General features: G+C 42.2%; 2 gene segments (V, D, J or C); one reads left to right on the top strand and one right to left on the bottom strand.

Annotated features, from left to right (window-relative positions):
- The window catches only part of LOC134463761 (Ig lambda chain C region-like), a 56,077-nt gene extending 46,669 nt beyond the window's left edge, over nucleotides 1–9,408 (bottom strand). The window contains 1 exon segment of the C gene segment in view: nucleotides 9,348–9,408. Within this exon segment, the coding sequence occupies nucleotides 9,348–9,366 (19 nt within the window).
- A 150-nt stretch (nucleotides 9,409–9,558) lies between these two features.
- Nucleotides 9,559–10,149, top strand: LOC134464815 (Ig kappa chain V region 3381-like). The segment is given in 2 exon segments: nucleotides 9,559–9,571; nucleotides 9,821–10,149. Coding segments are annotated over 2 exon segments (342 nt in total).
- The last annotated feature ends 617 nt before the right edge of the window (nucleotides 10,150–10,766 follow it).

Here is a 10,766-nt window from a genome sequence, read left to right as displayed (position 1 = left end):
TCCCGGGCCCAACCAAAGCTATCGACGGACCTGTGTGTGTGTGTGGGACAGTCTGGGACAACAACAGTGTTGGCGTAGGAGGCAGTGTAGGAGTTGACTACTGTCAGAGTCTCCACTATTCCAACAGTAAATGGGTGTTCACACAATGATAAAGTGCCGTACAAAAACCTCCCTCAGTCAGGCTCCACATGACTGCACTGCTGCTGCTGGAGCTCACTGCAGGTGCCGCGGTTTACTCTCTCTCTCTCTCTCTCTCTCTCTCTCTCTCTCTCTCTCTCTCTCTCTCTCTCTCTCTCTCTCTCTCTCTCTCTCTCTCTCTCTCTCTCTCTGTGTGTGTGTGGTGTGTGTGTGTGTGTGTGTGTGTGTGTGTGTGTGTGTGTGTGTGTGTGTGTGTGTGTGTGTGTGTGTGTGTGTGTGTGTGTTTATTCAAGACATTTATGATACAGCATTTCTAACCAATGCATACACTGTATTACCAATGGTGAATCTTAACACATATGAGTATTTAAATACATCAATGCATGTATATATTAATAACATTTCATTAATAATAATCATTAAAAATAATATTTCTATTGAAATACTCAGGATGAATATTCCAGCCACATTTGAGGTACTGTAGTTCCCATATTCCAATTATGTGTTCCTGTAATAGACATGGGCTTGACTCTGCACTCGTGCGCCTGAGTTTGTCCTCTGTACTTCCAATTGGCTTCTCTGAATTATTGGATAACATTACTGTTGAAATGATAACTTGTAATGGTATTGATGGGCTTTGGGTCCCATTATATTTCAAATTCTCCAGCACTGCTGCACCTCACATGGTCCATTGGACATCATGTTACACAAGACACTTCCCATAAGACCCTCAAGACACTGGGTCCCCTTCCATAAGCAGCTTCCATCCCCTTAGGCAAGGCAAGGCAAGGCAAGTTTATTTATATAGCGCATTTCATACACAGGTGCAACTCAATGTGCTTCACAAAGTTAACAAATGTAAATGAAAGGAAACAGGGAAGAAAGAAGGAAATGAATTAGAGTCAAAAAACATTTAAAACATTAAGGTAAAACACAAGGTAAAAATAATAATAAAATAAAATAAAACAAATTAAATAAACATAAAAATAAAAATAATAATAATAATAAAAAGAATGATATGTAATTTAAGCTAGGGGAAAGCATCTGAGAACAGCTTTGTCTTGAGTCTAGATTCTATTGCCTTACACTCTCTCCCTTACACTCTCTCAGAGTACACACTGTAGGCCCACATCCATCACCATGCAATGGCCATTCAAACATCTTGAGTCTTCAACATGTTGATACAGCAGATATCCCAATAGCATCGCAAAATAGTAGAGGTGTCTGAGTCTTAAGATTTGGGAGTAAAAGTTCAATTTCTATTAACATATGTTGAAATATGTTGAAAATCAAATAAAGGATACTGTACTTTGCATTCATCCATAACACTGCAATTGTTGCTTTAATACCAGCGGTCAGAGTTATTGTGAACTACATTAATCAGTAAAAAATAATCAGCCATCATAGTGGATGCTGCTCTATGGAAATATTTACATGTAGATGCTGATTTGCATGAGTGGATAACGACTCTCATTGGTGACATGTATGTCCTCGTGTGTTCTTATAAGAAGCTCTACAGTGACTGTGTTTGTCATCACTGAGGAGAAATCATCACATAACATGACTCCCATCTTCATGGTCTTCTGGATATTTATATCCTCCTTTACAGGTAAAACATTATCATTTCATATTCAGCTAGAAAGGAGGAATGTTTCTGCGTGATAGAAGTTGATGATGTTTTTGTCTTCTCTACAGAGTCATATGGACAGGTCACTGTGACTCAGACTCCTGCAGTGAAAGCAGTTCAACAGGGAGGATCAGTCACTCTGAACTGTAAAACCAGCAGTGATGTGCATGATGCAGGGAAGACAGAACCAGAGTTATTCTGGTACCAACAGAACCCTGGAGCAGCTCCTAAACTCCTCATCTATTATGTAAAAAAAACTCCAGTCTGGGACTCCATCCAGATTCAGTGGCAGTGGAGATTACAGTGACTTCACTCTGACCATCAGTGATGTCCAGGCTGAGGATGCAGGAGTTTACTACTGTCAGAGTTACCACTATATCAACAGTAAAAGGGTGTTCACACAGTGATAAAGCGCTGTACAAAAACCTCCCTCAGTCAGACTCCACATGACTGCACTGCTGCTGCTGGAGCTCACTGCTGGTGCTGAGGGGTGTGTGTGTGTGTGTGTGTGTGTGTGTGTGTGTGTGTGTGTGTGTGTGTGTGTGTGTGTGTGTGTGTGTGTGTGTGTGTGTGTGTGTGTGTGTGTGTGTGCGTGCGTGCGTGCGTGCGTGCGTGCGTGTGTGTGTGTGTGTGTGTGTGTGTGTGTGTGTGTGTGTGTGTGAGAGAGGGAGAGTCGCTGTGTGTGCATGAATATGTGTATTTGTGAGCAAAATAGAATACATATAGTCAAGGCAATTTAAATAATAGTTCTTCATATACATTAAAAACACAATTAGCAGTCAGTAATTTTGGCTGTATGATTGCAACATTGATGCAGACATTAAAATGGAGATGCAACTGATTGAGGAGTCAGACATCCACTCTTCTTTACAATATAGATAATCTCCAAAGACTGTGCAAGCAAAACACACTTTGAACCATTAAACATAGGCCTAACTCTGTCATCCACCACTGGTCCTCTTGCATCCACAGTTAATCCTGTTGGATGTGGTTCATCCTTCTTGGTGGTATGCAGACATTACCTTGGATACCGTGGCTCTTGATACATAACAAAGACTTGCTGTCAGTCAAAAAGGCAACAGTTACACGCACACCAAGAATTTCTCCTTTTTGACCTCTGATATGTCACCCATAATAATGTGTGCATTGCAAAAAATTTAGCAAAACTGTACTCTTACCCTGCTAAAAGAATCTTCACACTTCACCTTACTGGTGTAATGTGGAATTGATGAAGATTGGACAACAGACTGGTCGTCTTGAGCCATGAAACTTCCCACTTTAAAATGACAAGTGTTTCCATTATTTTGCCCAACCCCTTTACCTAGGGGTTAAAAAAGACTTGAAATGATTGCTATTGCAATTTGTCCCAGGTCAAACGTTAGATTAACTGGCCTAGGTGTAGTAGGTGTAGGTGTAGGTGTAGGTATAGGTGCTGTGGTGTGTGTGTGTGTGTGTGTGTGTGTGTGTGTGTGTGTGTGTGTGTGTGTGTGTGTGTGTAGTGTGTGTGTGTGTGTGTGTGTGTGTGTGTGTGTGTGTGTGTGTGTGTGTGTGTGTGTGTGTGTGTGTGTGTGTGTGTGTGTGAGAGAGAGAGAGATACTACACTAAGGAATGTGTCAACCAATTTAGGACACAATAGATGGAATTGAAATGAAATTGAGATGAAATCAGATGGCAAGTTGAGCACCTTCTCTATGTGTTCACGTGTGTTCACAAAGCAGATTAAGGGCCACAGAGGTGGTTTTCAGGCCGACCAGAACGGAACCGGTGCCCACACCAGTTACGTTCAGCACTAAAGTGCTTACCTGTGAACCACCGGCGTTCACACTGGGCTCTGAAATTTTCTGCACATGACTGTGTGTTTCCCGGATGGACCTGTTGACGTCACGGTTCGCGGAAAAAAACAAGTATTTTTTGGTTCGCATCACGAACCAACTTTCCGAATCGCCAACACTAAGATCTGCGGCTGGATCGCTATTAGGTGCGGGAACAGGCACCTGCATGGTTCTCAGACGGCCTGAATGCTCCAAGATGAAAGCAGCATTGGGAGCTACAGGGGCTTCAGCACCATGGACAGCGGCAGAGGAGAGAGGGCAGGTGGAGTAGAGTGGACACAACCAAGAGGAGCCAAAGGGGGCAGTGCTGATCCCAGGACAGCAGTGTGGAGGATGGACTCATCTGGAACAACAGAGAGAGGAATACATGTCAAAGCACAAACCCTACTAGTGTAGCTCCCCAAACATCTATTGTTATGATAACTCCCACTATGTCCATCTGACGAGAGCCAGATTACTCTTTACCCCCAACACAGGCTGATAAGTAGTGGCCTTTAACATAACTAAATAAAATATCATCCATATCCCTCGCCTTGCAGCTGCGGTACAGAATGTCCCCCCAATTTCTTTGTTCCACTGACATGTTGGCTTCTCTCTGCTACAGATAAAGTCAGCCAGCTTCCTATTGGCTCTCAGGGGACAGTGGGGATACAGAGTTACTAGTTAGAGCTCCACTCTCTGGATTTGGGGAACATGAGAAAGTAGAGTGGAGATATACTGTAGGCCAATTTTGAATTAATTTACACATTATGCTGTGAAATGTTGACTAGTTAACTCCATTATTGTGGAAGATGTCTTTAAAAAAGAATTGTATCACTGCAAAATATATGAAGCCTTCGGGCAGAATTAGCAGTAGCATTACCTTTAAAAAAGCAAATGAAGACTTTTTAGGGGACAGTATATACTGTTCTAATAGGATAATGCACACACACTAGGATTGATCAGGAGTCAGTGTGTTCAATGCCTTAAGGCCTGTCACACTTGACGCCACTGCAAGAATAAGGTCAGGCCTACATCTCTTACCAAAAAATGTAAGCCTGCACTTCCAAGGAGCTAATGTGTGAACATTTGCCACTGACAGTCTGTGGGGTAGACTCCCGGGATGGCACATGGTGTCTGGTACAGTCTGGTCCATCCTGCATGACACATGGCCTGGTTCAGTCTCGTCCTGACTAAGTATCTCCCTCTGGTGGAGGATATCAGGAACAACATGCCACCACTTGTGTGAGCCCTGCACTTGTACAAGCATGGAGGTGCCAGGGAAGAGGACATAATCAGCAACATGCAATATGTGAGGAAATACACAAGTAGCAAATTTGTATGGAAAATATATGATATTGGGAATATTGGGAAAATATTGGGAATGGTCTTCCCCAAACCACATTAAACATTGGGAAGGGAAATGTGTGTGTGTGTGTGTGCGTGCGTGCGTGCGTGCGTGCGTGCGTGCGTGCGTGCGTGCGTGCGTGCGTGCGTGCGTGCGTGTGTGTGTCGAGTTAAACTGTGGGAAAATAAAACAGTGTGACTGAGCACATATGTCTCAGTTTGTGGGTGTAGGTGCAACCCAGGAAACAGTGCACTCTGTGGGGGAAACTAGTATTTGCATTGCCAGGCTTGAGTGGGTCTGCTAGTCCCAGAATAGAGCAGCACTACTGCCAGATGTTCAAGAGTTCCCACAAGATTTCAAAAAGGCGGCATTAGTATTATGACTTTTTAGAGAATGATAGACAACTTGTGTGTAGGATGGAATCATGTATCATAGAAGTAGAACTTAATGTTATGAAGCAAGCATGCAGAATTATCATAATGCACATGACACATCTTACATTGTCTATGCATTGTCTTAATGTCATGTGAATTAAAAAAAAAAAAACCTGCTACTTCTTGGTACTTCTTTCGACCAAAGATGAAAGAAACGTGAACATATTTCACCATTTTAAAGACAAAAACAATGAAAACAGTAAGTGTAAAGTAACGTTTTTTTTATTAAGTAATACTCAAAATGCCAGAAAACTCCAAACATTAAGCTCTTCAGATTCTCAAATGATATGAAAGAATAACAAAGAGATGATTATAAAAAAACAGTCAGTGCTGCAAACACATAGAGAGAGGAAGAGAGGAAGAGTCCCTATCAGACACACTCTAAATCAGAATAATGGCATAATGACATTAAAGCAGAGCCTAGGAACATTCTGATTTCTTCAGGATCTTGGTGACAGTCTGGGAGCCCCGTGTTGCCTGGCAGGTCACTGGGACGTCCTGGGTCCACTCCTGGAGAGGGAGGGTCAGGGTGCTGCTCCAGCTGTACAGGCCGTCCTTCTGTGGGCCCCAGAGACTGGTCTCCCCGCTCCTGCTGCTCCCCGCTACAGACCAGCTCAGGCTCCAGTCGGACGGGAAGCCTCCGTTAGCCAGGCACATGAGCGTGGCCGAACTCCCGCTGGTGTCCAGGGGGGGCAGCACTGTCACTTTGGGAGTGGTGTCACCTGCGGAATAAAGACAAGGGGCACAAAGCGAGATAACAAGGTGACAAGATGAAACACATCAAAACCAGAATAATAACGAAGCACAAGAATATTTTTTTAGCCAGTATACCAGATCAATAGTGTTGATGAGCATTAATTACATATAAACTATATCTCATGCAATAAAACCAAATTTAACCATTATGTCCAACCAAGGAGGTCTATATAAGTGTCCAACCATTATGCAACTCATGATGCATATGTCATAAAACAAGGTGTAAAGTTGAAAAGAAATACCTCATGCTAAGAGTATCTCACTACCCCCATTAAGTGCTCATAGTGCTGATGTGCTCAAAAGTGCAATGTAAATTAGCTGTAGTATAAATCTTGTATCGTCAATGAAAACTTCTCCCTCCCCCTCAAAACAATAAACACCAACAAATAAAAAAGCTATAACCATTCAGTTGCCTCCCACATCCACTCTACAGCTGTGCAAAAACCCATAGCAGCACAGCCTATGAAGTAAATCACCCTCACATTTTAATAACCCCAGGAAAGACATGATTTCACGAACTAGAAAGGTCACTGTATGCCCTAAAACACAAACAAATCTGAGAAACACAACAAATTCAAGTCCAGTTGTTAATCACCCTAGAACAGACTTATAAAATGACATGAGCTCACGCAATGACATAATTTCACCACAGCATAAAAGCCCACTCCATTGTCACATGAACATTGAAACATTGAAACCTGAAATCTAAATGTGGTTAAAAAATATTGTAAACAGTTAACTCACCTCCAACTTCAAGTCTGCTGCCGCCTCCGAAAGTCCACCACAGTGATACAGACTCATAGAGGCAGGGCCGGTTTTTAATATAGGCCGGCTAGGCGGTCGCCTAGAGCGCCATGTGAAGAAGGGGCGCCGAAATGGCGCTCTCCTATGCGTAATTTTGCGATATGAAGTTTTTTTATGAAGTCGCAATTAACAAAGAATGGCGAAAGCGCTCCTCACGGCAAAGCGCCCCTCAGCCAATAGTAATATCTCTTCCAACTGTCTCTGGGAAGTCTGTGAACCAATAAACAGACAGTTCTGAGAAAGGGGGCGGGACGAGTGACAGCGTGCGGTCTATTTTGAATTTGGAGACTCACTCGAGAGACAGAGGGGACAAGCGCAAACAGTAGTGCTGCTCTGCTGGATGGAGATTATTATGTTCTCATTAAACCACTCATTGCATGATGCAGGAGTTTCAGAGGGTGTTTTGGAACCATGTGATTTAATCAGCAACCGTTTGTGATTATGGAAAGCCCAATAGTTATGAGGTTACTATTTGGAATTAGAGAGAAAAAGAGCTTTGTTTTTGATCAGAGAAATCGCTAGTTAGCATGCTAACATTAGCCAAGTATGCTAAGCAATGAAATCCAGTAAAGTAGCTGTTAGTAGCCTACTCACTACTCACTAACACCCACCTGATATCATAATACTTGCTTAGGTTGACAAGCAATGTAAAGTAAGACTGGTGCAATGTTTAAAACAATTTTAGCTGCCATATCTCCTTCCATCCACATGAATTACCTGCTTGTTGTAAGCTTAAAAAAACATTAATTTCCAGACCAGAATGACATAGCCTACATTAATCATGTAACAGAACCATGCACAGCAGACAAGTGAGGCTATTTACTATATTTTGTATATTATGAAATTCAATAGCGTGACAGCTCTTCTCCCTTTCTCTCACCCTGTCCCTCCAAACACATAGATAGCCCCCTTCTCATTCTCCTACTCACAAATGCACCACTATTTCCAGTCCAGAAATGAAATTGGTTTGGAAGACAGCACAAATGTGTAGCTTATTAAAATTGTTATGCTGCCATGCTTTGTGATGCTGTAGCCTAGATAGTGTAGATCAATGCAGACCTCCTTGGTAGGCTTATTGTCTACACATGCATTTTACATGCAAATGTACTGTATCACTCTCCTGGCATTTCAATTTCACGTTACAATTCAAACACATTGATAACCTCCCTCTCATCTGGGGTTGGGTGTCGTGCCGAAAAGCGAGTGCCTGCCAGAACACGAGTGCCCTCATTGAAACCAATGACATTTTTTGAGAGAAAATTATACACATTTTTGCAGAATGAATTACATAATTTATGAACTAAAATATGCTTATGAAACATTACTCGTCCTCCACTTAATATGAGCTATTTGAATGAAACTGTAACATTTGTTATGACAATTCTTCGATTCTTTTATGGAAATAATACTGAAATTGTAACCAGTTCTTTGTTATACTTCCAGAAGGAATCTTTATTGATAGGCTTTCCATCTTAAATTGTGTCGGATTTATCTGCAAAAATGGGTAACAAATGTCTGAAAAATTGGTCATTGGTTTCCATTGGTTTCAATGAGGGCACTCGTATTCTGGCAGGCACTCACTTTTCGGCACGACAGTCCCACCACCATCACATCCAACACACCACACAGTGAAGCTACTTTCATGCGACTCAATTTGATGTGTTGGTCGCCTGTCAAAAAGAACCACAAATCCATTTGATGAAAAACGGTTATTGTTCTTGATGCTATTTAGTTAAGCTTACTAAGGATATTAGTCTTGTGTTCTGTGAGGTATAAGAAAGATTTCTGGGGGGGGGCGCCAGAAATCAAACTCGCCTAGGGCACCAAATAAGCCAGAACCGGCCCTGCATAGAGGCGCCGTACAAAAACCTCTTCATGCTACACTGGGCCTGACTGTGAGACTGTGCCGTTACAGGCAGTTGAACATGCAGCAGCAAGTAGTAGTGAAACAGCTTAGTAAATTATTTAATATTCCGGATGCTCATGGATGATTTTAGGATTGATGAGGTCCTTATCATTTTCCATTAAAATGAATTTATTTTCTTTTTCTAATTAAAATTCCATGCCTTCCTGACACACACTCAAATATCAAAATGTGATGCCATGGTCTCTATCATGTTCAGAACATTCTTTTTTTCTGATATTTTGACTGGCTATGCAGCAATGATAGGTTTTAATTAACTGGTCTAGTTTATAACAATGGGCCCCCAACATTTGAACAATTACTGGGTTGAATGTAAATCCTACAGTAGGCCTATATGCGTAACCTCTATGCTATCATATACAAGTTTGTAATGCTTTTCTGACTAAGTTCAATAAAATACTACAATGTCAGTAGGCAAAGCATCCTCTGTCCTGAAACCTACTGACACATCAGGATGTTAAACAGTTTGGAGTTTCCCCCAGGAAACATCCAGCACCAAACTCACCATGGCCTGTGATAAACATCACTGGTTCTAAGGTTTGGTCCAGTTCAGTTGTGGACAGGATAACCTCTCAGTTTTATTCTTAATGATGTCAGAGTCGGTCCAAACATAAAACTCTATGGATGTTAGTGTGTTTGCCTAGTCATCATTTCCTGTAATGGCCACCAGGGTGTGGAGAACACACACTGTGGATGAGAATCTGTGGTGGGAAGGAATGGGTGGTGAAGGTATATAATTTGCATTAGCAAACTGAGAAACGTGTGATTGAGATCTTTATATGAGAGGGAGACGAGGACTGGAGCACTCAACTCTAGACGACATTATCTGAAGAAAATGACAAACAACATTAAATTCATCTGGACTCTCCTGCTCTGTATTACAGGTAATGTAATGAGCAAAGTAGACTATTTAAGCATTCAACTATACTGTATACATTGTACAAATCAGTGGTGTTCTGTGTTTTTCATTTATTTCAGTATGCAGGGGCCAGATTACTGTGACTCATACTCCAGCAGTGAAAGCTGCTCTTGTGGGACAAACCATCACACTCAACTGCAGGACCAGCAGCCCCAACTGGAGTGATAATTTCTCCTGGTACCTCCAGAAACCTGGAGAAGCTCCTAAACTGTTCATGTATCGCATAAGCACCCGCTCTGGATCAACTCCCAGTCGCTTTGTTGGTGGAGGCTCCAATGGTGGCAGTGACTTCACCCTGACCATCAGTAATGTCCAGGCTGAGGATGCAGGAGTTTACTACTGTCAGAGTGAACACTATATCAACTATAAATATGTGTTCACACAGTGATAAAGCGGCGTACAAAAACCTCTCTCAGCCAGGCTCCACATGACTGCACTGCTGCTGCTGGAGCTCACTGCAGGTGCTGTGGTTTACTCTGTGTGTGTGTGTGTGTGTGTGTGTGTGAGTGAGTGAGTGAGTGAGTGAGTGAGTGAGTGAGTGTGTGTGTGTGTGTGTGTGTGTGTGTGTGTGTGTGTGTGTGTGTGTGTGTGTGTGTGTGTGTGTGTGTGTGTGTGTGTGTGTGTGTGTGTGTGTGTGTGTGTGTGTGTGTGTGTGTGTGTGTGTGTGCGTGCGTGTGTGTGTGTGTGTGTGCGTGTGTGCGTGTGTGTGCATGTGCGCGTGTGCGTGTCTGTGTGTCTGTGTGTGTTTATTCAAGACATTTATGATACAGCATTTCTAACCAATGCATATAGGCCCTACTGTAGTATTACCAATGGTGCATCATAACACATTCGAGTATTTAAAAGCAGTAATGCATGTATATATTAATAACATTTCATTAATAATAATCAATAATATTAATATTTCTATTGAAATACTCAAACACACAGGGATGAATATTCCAGCCACATTTGCAGTAGTTCACATATCCCAGAATGATGTGTTCCTGTAACAGACATGGGCTT

Source organism: Engraulis encrasicolus, chromosome 15 (genome assembly GCF_034702125.1).
Source record: "Engraulis encrasicolus isolate BLACKSEA-1 chromosome 15, IST_EnEncr_1.0, whole genome shotgun sequence".
NCBI classification, from domain to species: domain Eukaryota; kingdom Metazoa; phylum Chordata; class Actinopteri; order Clupeiformes; family Engraulidae; genus Engraulis; species Engraulis encrasicolus.
Note: the sequence above shows the minus strand (reverse complement) of the source record. Positions and strands in the feature narration are given on the sequence as shown.